This window comes from Hylobates moloch, unplaced genomic scaffold (genome assembly GCF_009828535.3).
Source record: "Hylobates moloch isolate HMO894 unplaced genomic scaffold, HMol_V3 SCAFFOLD_19, whole genome shotgun sequence".
Lineage (NCBI taxonomy): Eukaryota > Metazoa > Chordata > Mammalia > Primates > Hylobatidae > Hylobates > Hylobates moloch.
In genome coordinates this window covers 42,613,827-42,632,051 of record NW_026652294.1, presented here as the reverse complement: position 1 = coordinate 42,632,051, position 18,225 = coordinate 42,613,827, and the positions used below count along the sequence as shown (strand labels likewise).

At 40.0% G+C, this 18,225-nt stretch overlaps 1 protein-coding gene across 1 annotated transcript in view; it reads right to left on the bottom strand.

Moving 5' to 3' along the window:
• The window catches only part of DNAH9 (dynein axonemal heavy chain 9), a 370,372-nt gene that overhangs the window by 294,612 nt on the left and 57,535 nt on the right, over positions 1 to 18,225 (bottom strand). Inside the window, exons 15-17 of the mRNA XM_032140114.2 lie at positions 9,270 to 9,405; positions 4,686 to 4,882; positions 4,152 to 4,576 (exon numbers count right to left, since the gene is read on the bottom strand). Coding sequence (XP_031996005.1) covers positions 4,152 to 4,576; positions 4,686 to 4,882; positions 9,270 to 9,405 — 758 coding nt within the window. The remainder of the gene's footprint in view (positions 1 to 4,151; positions 4,577 to 4,685; positions 4,883 to 9,269; positions 9,406 to 18,225) is intronic.

Genomic DNA, 18,225 nt, shown 5'->3' with positions numbered 1-18,225 from the left:
GTGTGTATGCATATACATATGTATACATCCATATGCATACACACGTGTATATATATCCATATACATACACACACACACACACACACACACACACACACACACAGCGATAAAGAAAAGCATGGGAAGGATTATGTCACATTTGGGACACTAGTAACATCTTGCAAGGAGGGAGAAGGATTTAAACTTTAAAATATAGCCAATATTCTGTTTCTTAGCTGGATGATGCAAACTCACATATTCTCTTTAACATTGTTCTCTAAATTGTATGTATGTTATATTTCATCATAAAACTTTTTGTAGAGAGAGAATGGGAGGTGAAGAACCAAAAAATATATATATATAAACACATGTTTTGAGAAATTTTGCTGTAAAGGAGTGCATACAAAAAATTGTGTTGTAGCTAGAAGGACTTGTGGGATCATACTCCTTTCTCTTTTTCAATGTGGCAAATATGACAATATGCTCACATGCTACTAAGAACGTGTAAAGGAAAGAATTAATAATGTTGGAGATAGGGAATATTTAAGAAGGTAAGTCCTAAGGTGAGAGGAAAGAGGCTGGACTTAGAAAAGCAAGGACAGCTTATCCACAGTCACGGGAGAGGTGGTTGAATATCTGGCTTCAAATGCAGGCATGTTGGTAGATTTGTTGGTGAAAAGGTGAATTAGTTCTCTTGTGATTGATACTAATTTCTCAATGAAATGAGAAGCAGAGTCATAAAGGCAGAGAAGATATTTGAAGGAAACAGGAGTCCGAGAGAATTGAGAAGTGTCTAGGAAAATGTGAAGGGCCTACCTGAATTTTATGTTCACAAATGAAATGCAGGACTGGTCAGAAGACTGGTTTGATTTTGCTTCATCAGGGATGAATTGCTCAGGAAAGGCGTGGAGCACTGAGTTTAAACAGTCAGGGTTTTACAAGGTGGGAATGGGAGGGAATAGGAACCGAGGATGATCGATTCTGAGAAAGCAGGGGAGTCAATGAATTGGAAATCCTGATGGGTTTGAAGAATTCTGGGCGGCAGTGTTGCCAAGTAAGTGAGGTGGAAAGATAACAGGTGGAGGCCAGGGAGTGGAATGCTTCAACCTGAGCTTCTGAAGGCAGAGCAATTACTTCCCCATCATTCTCTGAGCCCCACTGAGAACGCAGAAGAGATGTAGGTAGCAGAGGTATGGCAGAGCAAAGGGTGTTGGAGGGAGGAGGTCAACAGCGTAAGAGCCAGTGTGATGGAAATTCTGTGGATGCTGGGTCATGGCGGGTGACTATCAGCAGAAAGTGGGAAGGGTGGGAAGGGAAACCTCTGAGCCAGACACTAAGATCTGCACTGGTGAGGAAGAGGGACTAATGGCTTGGTGGGTGACGGCAGCAAGGCAGAGTGCAGCTGGTATTGTCTGAGAATTCACGTCAGCAGAGCTGGTGATTTTGAGGGAAGATGGCGGTAAAATGGTCTGGAAGCAGCACCGAAGAGCAACCATACCTCACCCACCTGCAGGCCTATTGGTAAGAGGGATATAGGAGAAAAGTTGGCCTCCACTTGGGAGGGCTGGAGGGGAAGCAGTGTCCTCAGAAGGGAGCCAGGTTTCAGTTGGAGCAAAACGGTGATGAGACAAGATGAAAGGGGCAGTAGGCATTTGCTGCTGTAAGATCCTGAGGTCTGGTGCAAGAGCATGGGAAAGCTTTGCAAGTGCAGGGGTAGGGATTGAGTCAGATTAGGGCAGGAAGAGCTGAATGGGATGAGAATTTACGTAATAAAAGGGGGTTGGACTTCTGGTAGTGAATGAAGTATCTAAAATGCAACGTAAGGTGGGATTCATCCTGACCTATTAACGAAAGGTGGAAATCACATAATTACATGGCACAGAGGAGACAATGATAATTTTTTTATTATTTCTATTTTATCTAATCCTCCAGAATACAATAAAATCTTCTCCTAAAGTGTTAACACAATAGCCAGTTTCTAGAATCACCAACTGTTAAAGCTAGAACACGGAAGACACATTAGAAGAATCCAGTTGGGCTGTCTTCTTTCAGAGGTGAGGACATAGGGATCCAAGGACACAAAAGTCAGGCCTCCTAGCTGCTCTACTGTGTGTTCATCGTGTTAAACCCACCTCATTAGATCTTTAAAGCCCACCTGGTTGATGCCTATGGCAGCTGCTGTTACCACATCCTGTATCAACCATGTGTTTTTGATCCTTTCACGTCTGGGGTCTTAGAAACTCTGGAGGGACTTCTTCGCACGGGCTGAGCAGTTCCTTGAGACAGCAGTGGCTGGCCGTGAGCGCACTTTCCATATGCAAACCAACTATTCCAGAGTCCAACCACCTCCTCTATGGGGCTCTCATGCTCTGGGCCATTATCCCCCTGCCCTAATCAGCCCAAGGCCAGGTCCCAGACAATTTGGAATAGCCTCTGTGCCCTAGAGCTACTGAAATGTTCAGACTCGCCAATCCTGAGCCTGCTTGCCATGCCTTGTCTATTCCTTCCCACAGAACTCACAACAAAGGCTCCTGCCTGTATTCTCTGCCTCCCTCTGCCTCCTGACAGACCCTGGAGCTCGCCACTGTGGCCCTGTGTGGCATGCCATACGCTGTCCTCCTGGGAACTGTGAGTAATAATCTATCTGCTATATACTGTTCTCCTGGGAACTATGAGTAATAATCTATCTTTTTATGGGAGTCATCTGCTGCTCTGTAGCCTTGCTGTGCCTGAATAATAAAACATGCATTTTGAAACATGCTGCTTATCCTTGGATTACCAGACCTAGCAATGGAAAGGGACCACAAAGCAGCTGTCCCCTCCAACAGTGCTCCATCCTGGGGCATCTGTCACAGTCCTACCACCCATCAGCATTTCCTCTTCTTGCCTCTGAGTTCCTCAGGGAAGAAAAGCTTTCATGAATGTGGAAGAATACACAGGAAGCCCTATTTAAAACATCCCCAGTCAGGTGCAGTGGCTCACACCTGTAGTCCCAGCACTTTGGGAGGTCAAGGCAGCCAGATCACCTGAGGTCAGGAGTTTGAGACCAGCCTGACCAACATGGAGAAACCCTGTCTCTACTAAAAGTACAAAATTACCCAGGTGTGGTGGCACATGCCTATAAACCCAGCTACTCAGGACGCTGAGGTAGGAGAATCTCTTGAACCCAGGAGGCAGAGGTTGTGGTGAGCAGAGATAGTGCCATTGCACTCCAGCCTAGGCAAAAAGAGCAAAACTGCATCTCAAAAAAAAAAAAAAAATCCCTACAAAGCATTCTTGGGGTTTCCTAGGGTGGTTGAACATCACCCTTGGAAAATCTCTCAAAGTTTATTTGTAGATAGATAAAATTCTCGATGCTACCATTTTTTTTCTGCCTATGGCTCCAGATCATGGAGCAAGGCAGTGGCAGCATTAAGCAAAACCAGCACTAAACTGAGGAGGGGGTCAGGTTGGCCTCCCTGCAGTGTCATCCAGCACTTCAAAGGGTGATCACTGTGCAGAGGGACTGGTGGTCCCCAATGGGATTCTGAGATGGGGGATGAGATTCTAATTGTGGTGGGTCTCTGGGGACCAGGCCAAGGTAAAGTGACCGGGCGACTGTTGACTACATGGATTATTCATTCAGAGGATGATGCTCTGGCTTAGAGAGCCTAGTGCTGGGCTGGGTGGTCTAGGTCACAGTAGGGCAGACAGAATTTCATATCCAGCCTGTTGCACGGTGAGAATGGCACAGACAGGCAGTCAGGAGCACAGGGTTTTAGTGACATCCACATTGCCCAGCTGGATAATCTGAGACAAGAAGTAAGAGGTAGAAGGAAAACAAAGAAGTGCATTAGACCCCCTCTGCTTCCCAAGCTTAAAGAGATTGCATGGAGCTGTGAAGGGAGCTTGGATCTGCTATTATTGACTCTAATATTCCTTACCACTTAACCATCTGCCTTTCACACACTGGACGTCAAACAGAAAAGAAAACAAAGAGGCCTTATCTGGTGAACAAAGAAAAGGGCAGGACTTAAGTTACCATGGTGTCCAAAAGCCTAGAACCTATAACCAGCTGTCTTAATTTTTAATTTAACCAACATACCCATGGGGAAAAAATATTAAAAAAGGTTAAAAACATGGTGTTCCTCGCAGCCTAGCATGCTGGAAGAAAGTGAAAACAACTATTGTACCTGTGAGTGACGTGGTCCACAAGATGCTGTTTGAACAGGAGGCTCCACCTCTTAATAATATTCAGCAGAGATGCCTTAAAGGGTCGAATATCAATTTTCATCCAGCTGTCAAACACCTTGATGGGCTCCAGCCTGCACACCTCTTCATAGAGCGTTTCATAGGAGTCAATTTGCACTTTAAACTGAGAAAGGAGGGGAGGGTTCTCTGGGATGCCATCTTCCACATGGTCTTCAATTTCCTCCGGAGTGAGGATGTGCCCGTACAGCAGAAACCGACCCAGAACCTCCTTCTGGTCCTCCACATAGAGATACGAATACTGGCTAAAGGTGCTCCGATAGCCACAGCAGAGGCCCATCATTCTCTGGACTCTCTCCATGAGCGTGCGCCGCATGTTTGCCAAATCTGGCATGCCGTCCAGGTCGACCTGGGGAAGCGAGACAACGGTAGGCAGGTTACACCAGTGCGTGGCAGGAAGTTTGAGATTCGGCTGGAGGAGACACAGTTGGAGGGCAGCATGGCTGCAGCTCCAGTACCTGATAGTGAGGAGAGCCGTTTTGTGGGGAAAGCCGTGGCACCAGAGATGATATCCTGAAAATGCTGGTGACGAGACCCTCGACAATGTCATAGAAACCCCCCTTCACTCCAGACTCCAGAGATGGATAGAAAACTAGCTCTGGGATGGCTAGACTCAGCTGTGCTTCAAATATTGGGGTAAGTCCTGCCTTACACTCTGAAAAACACGGAAAACAAGCAAACAAAACAAAGAGTGGATAAAATGGACAAAGTAGAGGACTGTTTTAAAAGCATCCAGAGCAATGCTTTTCTTCAGATAAGCTGCTAGACTGTAGGGAAACGGAAATGTAAAATTTATTTACATCCCATACAATGTGAGGGTGATAGTCTTGCAGTGCTTCTCAGCGGCGGAACCACTGACATTTGAATAGGCCAATTCTGGTGCAGGGCTCTCCTGGGTACTGCAGGATGTTTACTTTGCTTGTCTTCGTGCAGCACATCCTAGTGACGGATCAGCCCAAGCCACTCCCCTTCTACATTCTCAAATGCCTCCTGGGGGACAGTCCAGCCTCTGATTGAGAAGAGATTGATTTTTTTTTTTTTTTTTTTTTTTTGAGATGCAGTCTGGCTCTGTCACCCAGGCTGGAGTACAGTGGCACAATCTTGGCTCACTGCAACCTCCACCTCCCGGGTTCAAGCGATTCTTCTGCCACAGCCTCCCGAGTAGCTGGGACTACAGGCGTGCGCCACCATGCCTGGCTAATTTTTGTATTTTTAGTAGAGACGGGGTGTCACCATATTGGCCAGGGTGGTCTCAAACTCCTGTCCTCGTGATTCACCTGCCTCGGCCTCCCAAAGTGCTAGGATTACAGGCATGAGCCACTGTGCCCGGCCGAGAAGAGGATGATTTTTCAAAGCCCATTTCTTGGAAGCAGATGATTTCTTCCTAGGCACAAACCATGCAATTCCACTGATCGCTCTAGGTGAATAGGGGCAGGCCTGTCAATGATGTTCAGACACAAACTACAAAGAGAAATTACAATTCTGCCTATTCTGCTCCGTATCCTTTTCTAAGACATAATTTATTGCTGTGGTCCTGTACTGATAAAAATTTTAAAAACAGTATGAATAATTAACAAATCCCTGATTACTTACTAGGTCAACTTGCCTTGCTAAATTTAAATCAAAATACAACACAGAGCGAGATGTTCCAGGAACAAGATATATGCTTAAAGTTTTTATCAATAACCACTTATTTTTATATGACTTTTCAATTGTAGTTATATTTAGGAGCCTGTTATGGGCTGAATACTGTGGGTGGCAGAGACTATTCACTGAAATCCATGGTTGTCTTCTTCCCTTGAAATAGAGTAATAACTGGAATTTGACCAGATTTCCCAGCCCTGCTTTCAGACAGGTGTGGCAATGAAATTTCCTCACCAGTGGATGTAAGACAACATGATGGTGCCACTTGTGGGCTGGGACTCTTGAGACTGCAGGTGATCCTTCTCTGTACTCAGTCTCTTTCTCCTCTACCAGACTAGAGCCTGGACATGGCATTGAGTCAGCTCAACCCCAGAAATGAAGATAAGGCCCTGAAGAATGGTGGAGCCACAGGACAGAAGAGCCTGCCCACCAAACTGGAACACTCACTTTCAACTCTTGGTTTCAAGGGTAGACTTCTCTGTCCTTCAAACCATATTGTTGATGGAGTTTTTGTTACCACAGCTTAGCCATTCACCTTAAGTAAAATACTGCAGTATACTCAAAATACATAAGAATAGGGCCTTGCCTTCGGAACTGGAGGGACGACAAATTCGCATTAATGGACTCAGGAGAGTCCCAATATTTAACTAAGGGAACACAAGATTGGACTCAGGAGAGTCCCAATATTTAACTTAAGGGAATACAAGTTTACCAATAACAAAGTAATTATACTACTATGAGTTTATAAAATGGTATAGTTTATAAAAACTACTCTAAGTTTATAAAATAGTATAGCTTATAAAATCACCTATAATTTGCTTTATATATGTATTCATGACATATTCTGCATTAATATACATATTATGTACTTATAAATTAATAGATAAAGTTGCATATAGTTTACAGAATTCAAAAGACTTGACAGAATGTTTTGACTATATGATATTTTTGTCCCATATGTTGACATGGGACTGTAATCTCTACACTGGATGTAATGCCAATGTAATTATCATCCAAAGCAGATTGTCCTGGTTCCACAATCTTGGTGCATGTAAATCATTTTACTAGGTAAGAGGAGGAGGGATATTTCTCTATGGAGTGGGAAGCATATAACCTATGCAGAGTTTGGGTTGAGAGATGACAGGGAGACCATCCCAAACCTTGGGAATGCCCTCAACATCACAGAAGCCCCTGCTCTGCTCTAGACTCCAAAGGTCAAAGAAGTCTACTCCCCTCCAGGTTAACAGTCCGAGGTGAGTGTTCCAGTTTGGTGGACAGGTTCCTTCTATCCTGTGGCTCTACCATTTTCCAGGGTCTTATCCTCGTTTATTGTGGGTTTGACCAGACAAAATGGTAAGGTGGACCTAGGATGAAAAAGCCACCCAACTGAGCCACTGCAAGGTGTCACCATGATTTTCTTCTCAAAGGCCCCTTTAGGCTCCTTTACTTCCCCTTAGATAACCAGTGCCTTTTAAATTTTATCTATAGTGCTTCAGATCAGGCAACTGATAAATTCGGCTCCTGCCCATTCAAAGGAGAATTCGAAGGGCCTCTATATTGTGAATAAAATGTGTTCCCCTGTCCTCCTATTTCCATAAAGCAAAGGAAACTTTGGTAATCTTGGAGAAAGACTGCCATCTCTTCTCTCCATCCCCTGGTCCCACTCTGTCCTTCCCACAAGTGGACAAATGGCACATCAAACAGCCCAGATCAGGAGAACCAGAGAGCCATTGGTCAAGGATGAAGTCATTTAGGCACCTTTTCTAGTACACTGCCTGCATCCAATTATGGCTGGGGTGTCTTCCTAGATTCTCTAGGGAGGGCTTAGTGATGAAGCCCCCTGAACCTCCAGCATTAGAGGAGGCTTGGTCAGTTCACTAAGGTGAACACCACCAGTGCTGGTCTGTAAGAGCCAGTTGTCCAGACTTGGTGCCCGTGTTCCATGCCCCATTGGCTTGTTGCTCCCAGGCTCCAGAAGATGATCTCTTACCTTGCTAACTATGCTGGATTTCCTGAGTCCTGTTGTTGATTTCCTTAGTTTGGAAAACCCCTGTATCCTGCAAGCAAAGACCATGCCTCACACCTCAGCCATTCTACCTATCAAGACCATGGGGGTGGCCATTGGGGCTACACTCAGTGCTGGGCCTTGCTTCCTTCTGGATTCTCAACCTAGGTGTCTGCATGCAGTCTCTTTTATGGGCTGGATATCTGGACACTGGCCTTGGACTATTTATTTTACATCAGTATTTCATTTCGATCCTTGAGTTCTTAAAAACTCTCGTCTTACTTCCATCCTCTAGCTTCAAACTATTTACCTCTGCCTTTCCATTTTGACAAATCCTTCTATAGGTTCTTTGCTAAGCAACTCAGAATCTGCCAGAATGTGAAGGTTTAATTCAACTTTTAGTCCTGAATTCTTCTGCACTGTCCATCTCATCATTTACTAGCCAAGGTTAGCCCTTTCTGTATCTTTCACTCTGTATACCTTACCCCGGTTTGTCTACTATAAATTCAAAGCCTTTAACCATTTTTTAAAAGCTTCAAAGAATGCCCATTGTGTTCTACACTTTCTTTTTCTTTTGAAAATTACCTCCTCCCCTACTTCTTTTTTTTTTTTTTTTTTTGAGACAGGGTCTCGCTCTGTCGCCCAGGCTGGAGTGCAGTGGCACAATCTCGGCTCACTGCAAGCTCCGCCTCCCGGGTTCACGCCATTCTCCTGCCTCAGCCTCTCCGAGTAGCTGGGACTACAGGCGCCCGCCACCACGCCCGGCTAATTTTTTGTATTTTTAGTAGAGACGGGGTTTCACCGTGGTCTCGATCTCCTGACCTCGTGATCTGCCCGCCTCGGCCTCCCAAAGTGCTGGGATTACAAGCGTGAGCCACCGCGCCCGGCCTCCCCTACTTCTTGTGTGACTCTCACTCAGAAAAACTTCTGTTTCTTCCATTTTACCTGGCGGACACAATCTCCTTGTGTTCTCAAAAGGCTACAGAGATAAAGTACATGAAGCTTGAAGGCACAGAATGTCCCCCACCCATTGCCATAAGTCAAGCTTGGATGAAGCCTTCTGCCTTCATTACTAACAGTGCTTCCTGCTTCTTAACTTGGTCACTCCTCTTTACCGAAGCTTGATTTAGAGTGAATTCACTTTTATGTTTTTGCTATGTGCGTCACTATCTTACAGCCTGGTTTATTATCTAATTTTAAGCGTCAGAAATGTTTTGTCTTTGAACAATTTAGAAGTTCGATACCTCTTCTATTTTCCTGTGTATCATTCACAAAAGGTCTACAACATTTTGGGAAAAGTCACAGAGCACTCAGCTGCTCTTCAACATAATTCAACAAATGTTACTGTCGTTATCTTTCCAATAATAACCCACATCCATAAGCCGGTAAGTACCAGTATTTTCCAGAAGATACTTGAGGGAGCACTCAATGGCAAGAAAGAATCCATTCAGCAACATATTGTCAATAGAGTTAACATAAGCCTTCCAGGTATTGGAGGTTGGGTCTGCTGAAAATAGACCCAGGTTTTCCTATAAAAGGAAGAAGAAAGGATATAAACCTTGTTTAATAGCATGAAAGAACTGGTGTAATCAACAGTCAAAATAACAACACATGGAGAAAAAAAACTCTTGTGGAGAATTTGCAGTTACATGTGTATCGAATCCACTCTGCCTAACGAGTATTACCATTGATTGAAAGGAAGGCAAAGTTAGTCCATGACAGTAATATAGGGGGCAACCTGTCCCTGCGGAAGGAGGAGGGGGTTGGCCCAGCTTCTCAGAAGCAATGCTGATGGATGCAATGTGTTTGCTTCCTAAGTGCTGGTTGATATACTGTGGAGGAAGTTGCATCAGGGCAGAAGTGAGGGTAGGCAGAGGAAGGAATTCTAAGGGTAGACAGTATTAAGATCCAAGGTTTAATAAAAATTTCAGGTTCAAAGAAGCAAAGCATTTTCTGGTTAATTCTTAGAAATGAGCTGAAATGTTTTGCAGTTGGCATTCAATCCTACTTAGTGATTTAGAAAATGCACACAAATAAATAAAAAATGTTTCTCTCTCACTCTCTCTCTCTCTCCCCCCTCCTTCCTCCCCACCTTCTCTTTTACATGACACACTCTTGACCTACTGGCGTCCAAACATCACCATGGTAACAAGGTTTGGGCTTCAAGGAAAGGAAGCCTAAATGCTCAGCAATGCCAAGTACAGACATCCCATTTACTCTTTGTCATTTGCAGTATTAACACTTTTTACAGCAACTTTCCAGTTATCTAATATCTTCAGAAAAAGCAGGAACTAACTTGCAGAAGTAACTTTTCTAGATGACTCATATTTACCTCTTCAGGATGTATTGCCATGTTATAAATCTCCCTGGATTTAAACAATCTCATGATCCTGCTTTTAGGTAATACAACTCTACAATTTCTAAAATGCCATACCTACACCTTTCTTTCCTAAGTAGACTTAAGATGTTCTTCGTGACTTAAAGTCCATCATCATGCAAATCACAACACAGTGACAAGACAGAGTTGCTCTCAGGTATTAAGATGCATATGCTTGTTTGCTTCAGCATTAATCACTTCTAGTGTTTATGACTGCTTTGTATAATTCTTCTATCTTCTCTTACTGTCAAGCTATCAATATAATATCTATATCTTTCACCTTTGTTTACTGCCTCAAATCTATTGTGGTCTAAGAAACAAACATGTTGGAATTTTCTATGACGTAGGAAGAAATAGTTCAGGTTTCTGATTTTAACCACAACAGCAGAGAGTGAGATTGTACTTGCTCTTCTTCTGCAAACACAGAACTGATTATAATAAAAGAATTAATTGCTTTGAGTAACTGGATAACAGACAGAACAAGAAATGTGATCCTTGAAAGAAGGGACACACTCAAGGTGAGCCTCACCACCACCTGGCTTTCTACCCAAAGGCCCTTTTCAAATTATGGCATAGGTTAGTGGAGCTTAGTTACAGCATTCCTGCTGATAGGCAGAGAAGACAGAATCTGGAGTTTGGTGCTGCTGTGGTGGCTGGGTCCTCTTGAGTCTGACTGAGGAATCAGCTATATATGTTTAGAGCAAGGCTCTGTAAGACCAGTAAAGAATAGCTGCAGAGGGTTGTAAGCTGAATGGAAATTATGTAGGCCATACAGTGTTGGAATATGTTAGGGTTCTATCAGAAATAATAAAGCAAACTTGCAGATAACCCAGGAATTCAGTTGAGACCCTGGAAACACCATAAGTTAGAGCTGCTCGATTCCAGAGTAAGTCCTTTTTAGACCCTTAAAAAGTGAGCCTCAACAGGATCAAGGTGATCCATCAGCAAATTAGTGGCCTGCCAAAACAAAAATCAAAATCTTTAAAGGAAAAAAATCTGGATTCTCAAGAGGCATTCAAGTGGCCTCCAACATGTCTAGCACATAATAAAAAAATTACTAGACATACAAAGAAGCAGAAAAATGTGCCATTTAACCAGGAGAGAAAACAGTCACTAAAAACAGATTCAGAAAATAATCTGGGTAGGTCTCTGATTTCATAGTTGTCATACTAACCCTAGAAAGCCTACTCATCAAACCTATTTTATGTGAGAGAAAATTAAACTTCTGTCTCATTAAGAGAAAAGAAATAGACTCAAAAAATAACATAGATATTGAAATTAGCAAATAAGAATATCATAATTTCACAAAATTTAGTGAAAAAGAGTTTCAAGAAACTTACAAACTCCAAGCATGAAGAACACAATGAAAACCAACTTAGGAATATTATCACTGTGCTGAAAAAATATCAAAGATTAAAAAAGAATCTAGTAAAATCAGCCTGAGATTAAATAATACATTACATACAGAGAAACAAAGATTCAAATTATGACTGGCTTCTTATAAGAAACATTGGAGGGTAGGAGATAATGAAATAACTTCCAAAAGAAAAGCAAAACTATAAACTATAAACACTATGAAACTGTCCTTTAAAACTGTCCTTTAAAAACAAAGATGAGGCTGGGTGCGGTGGCTCACGCTTGTAATCCCAGCACTTTGGGAGGCTGAGGCGGGTGGATCATGAGGTCAGGAGATCGAGACCATGGTGGAACCCCATCTCTACTAAAAAAAATATAAAAAATTAGCCGGGCGTGGTGGTGGGAGCCTGTAATCCCAGCTACTTGGAGAGGCTGAGGCAGGAGAATGGCGTGAACCCGGGAGGAGGAGCTTGCAGTGAGCTGAGATCACGCCACTGCACTCCAGCACTCCAGCCTGGGTGACAGAGGAGGCTCTGTCTCAAAAAAAAAAAAAAAAAAAAAAAAATATGAAATAAGGACATTTTTAGATAAAGACTGAGAGAATATGTCATAAGCAGAACTGTACTTGAAGAAATAGTAAATAAATTTCTTCAGGCTGAAGAGAAATAATCCCCAGAAGGTAATTTATATCTATAAAAGGGAATAACAAGCCTGAAGATGATGAGTATGTGAGTAAATATAAAACACTGTAAATATTTTTTCTTAAATTTTAAAAGTAAAAACTATAACACTGCATTGTGGGGCTCAATATGCATATTAACAAATACCATATACTTTACTATTTATATATTATGTGTGTGCATATATACAAATATCTCACACAACAGCAGTACAAAAAACAGGTGAGAGCTTAAATTACACCACATTTTTGCAAGGTTTCTGTAGGAAAAGTCTAAGTAGATTGTGATAAGCTGAAGAGGCATACTGAAACCTAGAACAACCACTAGAATTGTGATGCAACAAGGTAAAGCTGAAATGCCAATTGAGAAATTAAAATAGAATACTAAAAAATATACAATTACCCAACAAGCAGGTGGCAATGGAAGAGCAGAGGAACAAGAAAGCAATGAAGCAAATAGAAAACAAAAAGCAAAATTTAGTAGAGCTAAATTCAACCATACAAATACTTACATTAAATGTAAACAGTCTATGCATTCCAATTAATAGGCAGAGTTGTTAGACTTAAAGAAGTAAATTTGTATTATATGCCGACTATAAAGACAAGAAATTTCAATCCAAGAAACAAATAGGTTGAAGTTAAATTGGTAGGAAAAGATGCAAAATACAAACAGTAAGAATAATGAATCAGAAAGGAAAGGCTATATTATCATCTGAAAAAAATAGACTTCAAAACAAGAGGGTATTATTAGAAATAAAAAGGGAATTTCAAAATGATAAAATGGTCAATCAGGAAGTTGTAATAATTATAAATGTGATAAAATGTTACACATTTATAATAATTATAAATGTGAAATTTATAGCTATTATAACAGAACTTAACAGAACTTCAAACACATGACAAAAAAAATTTAACAGAACTAAAATTGATATAGACAAATCCAAAATTGTAAGTGGAGATTTTAACACCCTACCTTCAATAATTGATAGAACACATAGCCTGCAAAAGATCATAACAATGCTATCAATTGCTTTGAACTAATTCATATTTATAGAACACTGCCCCCAACAAAAGAAGAATAAACATTACTGTCAAGTCTCCAAGGAACACTCAGTAAGATAGACCATATTCGGGGTCATGAAACAAGTCTCAGCAAATTCCCGAAGACTGAAAGCTTACAGAGTATCTTCTCTGAGCACGATAGAATTAAATTAGATATCAATTTTTAAAGATATCCAGACAAGCTCTGAATATATGGAAATTAAACAACAAACTTCAAAGTGACCACTGAGTAAAAGAAGTTATAACAAGAGCTGGGCATGGTAGCTCACACCTGTAATCCCAGCACTTTGGGAGGTCAAGGCGGGTGGATCATTTGAGGTCAGGAGTTCCAGACCAGCCTGGCCAACAGGGCAAAACCTCATCTCTACTAAAAATACAAAAATTAGCTGGGTGTGGTGGCACATCCTTATAATCCCAGCCATTTGGGAGGCTGAAGTGCAAGAATTGCTTGAACCTGGGAAGTGGAGGTTGCAGTAAGTCGAGACAGTACCTCTGCACTCCAGCCTAGGGGACACAGCAAGACTTTCAAAAAAAAAAAAAAAAAAAGAAAGAAACATTTAAAACTGAATAATAATGCAAATGAGGTAGATCAAATTTGTAGAATGAAACTAAAGCACTACTAAAAGGGCAACTAGTATCACCATCAGCCCATATTCGAGAGAAAGGCTTAAAATCAAGACCCTAAGTTTATACCCTAAAGAGGCTAAAAACAGATAAACAACTAACCCTAAAATAACTTGAATGAAATAATAAAAAATATAAATTAATAAACTAGAAAATAGATGAAGAGAGAAAATTAGCAATATCAAAATTTGGTTCTTTGAAAATATTTATAAAATTAAGGAAAAGAAAAAATCTCTAGCAAAACTGACGAAGAAAAACAGTCACAAATTGCCAATATTAGGAATAAAAAAGGATGCAGCACTACAGATCCCATAGACACATAATGTTGGGGTGATTAGACCCAACACCAGGTCATGGGGGCTACGAAGTCCGGCAGAGTCAAAGGAATGAGATAAGACAAGAGTACACAGGGTGGGTCCGGGGGCCAACGCCAGTTTGGAGGCTGTGAAGGCCCTGAGCTCTGGGAGCCCACACTATTTATTGGTAATCAAACAAAGAAGCAGGTGGTGAGGAAGTGCGGATGTAGGCGTAGACAGATGAAGATAGAAAGGTAGCGGTGCATCAAGCGTAGCTGTGACGGTTTAGCATATGCTCTGCTACTTGAGATAAGGGAGAACAGGTTCTTCTAATTCAAGATACAATGACTTTATGATCTTGGGAGAGCAAGGAGCAAGGGGCCAGTGAGTCTGGACACATTCCAGAGCCTACAAGAGGTTTTATGCCCTGAACCCTGGGTTCTCTTCCAGCCACAAGGGGTTTTATGCCCTGGGCTTAGATTGTAGTGTGGCAGGGCAGCCTTCCACCCTTTGGCACAGAGCTTGGTGTTCCATAGGCCACAAGGGTTTTAGACCCTGGACACAGGACATGTTCCAAGACTCTTTTACATTATGTCAGACAAGCAAGCCATGCCTCAGCTCTTCTGTCAACACATAATGATAATAAGAAATAATTATGAACAATTTTTTTTACCAGTAAGTTTTAAAACTTAGATAAAATGAAAACGTTTGTTGAAAAAAAAAAAAAAAACTTGCCAAAACTAATAAAGGTGTTAACGCAAAAAATCTAAATAGTCTTTCATCTATCTAAGAAATAATTATCAAACACTTTCCCCAAAAGAAACATCTATGTCTAGAAGTATTCCCTGGTGAATTCTATCACACATTTAAGGTTGAGTCAAGACCAACCTTCCGCAAACTTTTTCAGAAAATAAAAGAGGAAATACTTCCCAACTCATTTTATAAGGCTAGCATAATCTTAACACCAAAACAAGAACATCAAAAGAAAATAAAAGTAGAAGATAAATGTCATTCTTAAACACATGTACAAAAATCTTTTAAAATTATCAAAGCAAATTCTATAATACATGAAAAGATTAATATGACATGACCGAGTGCATTTATCTCAGAAATGCAAAGTTGGGTTTAACATTGAAAAAAAAAAAAGGAACAATGTGCCCATTAACAGAAAAAAGGAATAAAATTATATAACCACCTCAGGAGATGCAGAGAAATCATATGATAAAATTCGATGTTTAATCATGATGAAATTCTTTTAGCCAACTAGGAATAAAAGGGGTCTTCCTGTGTCTGATAAAGAACATCCAAAAAACCCTACAGCTAAAAATTTAATGGTGAATTACCAAATGTGTCTCCATATAATTGGAAATGAGGCGAGCATTTCTACTCTCACCACTTCAATGTTATACTGAAGGTTCTAGCCAGAGCAATAAGGCCAAAAAGAAAAAAATAAAGACATAAAAAATTGGAAATAAAGAGGTAATATTGTGTCTATTTGCATATTAACAAATGACTTATTTACATAGATCATCATCCTAAATTTACAAAGCAATTACTACATCTAATAAATTTAGAAAGATCACAGGATATCAAAATGTAAAAATCAATGATGCTTTTATACACTACCTGATAGTAATTGGAAAATAAAATTAATAAAACAATTCCATTTATTGTAGAACTGCAAACATAAAAAACTTAGTGCTAGATTTAATGGAAAACGTGTGAGCCTTCTACACTAAAACTACAAAGCATTGCAGAGAAAAATTAGAGACTTAACTAAGTGAAGAGATATGCTGTGTTCATGAATTGCTATATTCAATATTGTTAAGGTCTTTATTTTCCTCAAATTAATCTACAGATTCAATGTAATCTCAATCAAAATCACATCTAGCTTTTTTTCCCCTAGAAATTGGCAGGCTGAATCTAAAATTTATGTGGATATGTAAAGAACTTATACTAGTCAAAGTGACCTTGAAAAGGAAAAACTAAATTGCAGGACATATAGAACCTGATTTTCAGACTTACTAATAATCAATTTTCTCTTGATCAATAATCAAGAACAAGTGGCATTGGTATTTTCTACCACATATATTTTATATTAATATTTTACACAATTAATCGATTTTCAACAAAGGTGCCAAAAAATTCAAAAGGGAAAGTTATTTTTAACAGTATGGGAACAATCAGATGTTAACATGGAAAACAATGAACTCAACTCCTGTAACCTCCTAAACAAAAATTAATTCAAGATAGATAATACTCCTGAATAAAAAAGTTAAAACTATAAAGCTTCTAAAAGAAAAAAAAAAGAATATCTTTGCAATCTTTGGAGTAGATAGTTTCCTTAGGACTCAGAAGTACTAACCACAAGAGGAAAAAAGGGAAATCACACTACATGAAAATTTAAAACTATTTCTCATCAAAATATATCAATAAGAAAAAAAGTAAACCACCAATTTGGAGAAGATATTCACAATACACGTATCTGTCAAAAGATGTGTAACCAGAAGCTGTAAAGGATTCCTAGAACTACAAACAATCCAATTTAAAATGAGAAAAACACTTAGACACTTTATAGAATTCATATAATTGGCCAATCAGCATATGAAAAAAATATTCAAAAGTATAAATCTTCAGGGAAAGACAAATTAAAATTTCAGTGAGATACCAAAACACACTGACTAAAATGGTAAAAATTTAAAAGACCCACAACATAAACTCACAATTTGGTGACGAGGTAGAGCAACTGAACTTTATTACCCTGCCACTGGGAGTATAAATTACACAATCACTTTTGGAAACTGCTGGGCTATTACTTACAAACATTAAACATATGCCTACTGATGACCCTGCAATTCTCGAGAGAAATGAAAACATACGTCCATGGAATAACTTATATCAGACTGTACATACAAGCTTTATTTATAATAGTCTGAAACTAGAAATAACTCAAAGACCATCATTAGGGGACTGGATGAATGAATTCTGTTATATTCATACAATGGAATTCTAGCAATAAAAAGAATTAGACTGGAAACAAATGCAACAATATGGATAAATCTCAATAACACTAGGCTAAGTTTTAAAAAAGGCAGACACAAAAGAGAACATGCTATGTAATTCCATTTATAGGAAAAGACAAATCTACTCTATATTGACAAAAAGCTGATCAGTGATTGAGGCTGGCAGGAGAATGGGGATGTATTGACTGGAAAGAGGGACAGGTGAACTTTCTAGGGTGATGGCAAATATTTGGTATTGTGGTAGTTACCTGAGTGTATACATTTGTTAAAACTCACCGAGCTCTATGTATACTTTTTGTCTGTACATTGTACTGCATGTATATTATACTACAACTTTAATAAATGAATAACCAACTGTACCCAAATATCCAACAGTGGGATGAGTTAGTCAAATCCTGGTGCATCCACACAATTAAACATTATGCATGATATCATAGAAGATAATTAGTAACATAGACAGTTATTGGGTACACTGTTTTAAAAATCTAGTTATAGCAAATCAGCAAGAAAAGAACAAACAATCCCATCAAAAAGTGGGCTAAAGATGCGAATAGACAATTCTCAAAAGAAGATAAACAAATGGCCAACAAATATATGAAAAAATCCTCAACATCACTAATGATCAGGGAAATGCAAATCAAAACCACAATGCGATACCACTTTACTCCTGCATGAATGGCCATCACCAAACAAATAAAAAAAATAGATGTTGGTGTGGATGTGATGAAAAGGGAACACTTTTACACTGCTGATGGGAATGTAAACTAGCACAACCGCTATGAAAAACAGTGTGGAGATTCCTGAAAGAACTAAAAGTAGAACTACCATTTGACCCAGCAGTCCCACTACTGGGTATCTACCTGGAGGAAAAGAAGTCATTATATGAAAAAGATATTTGCACAGGCCCGTTTATAGCAGTACAATTTGCAATT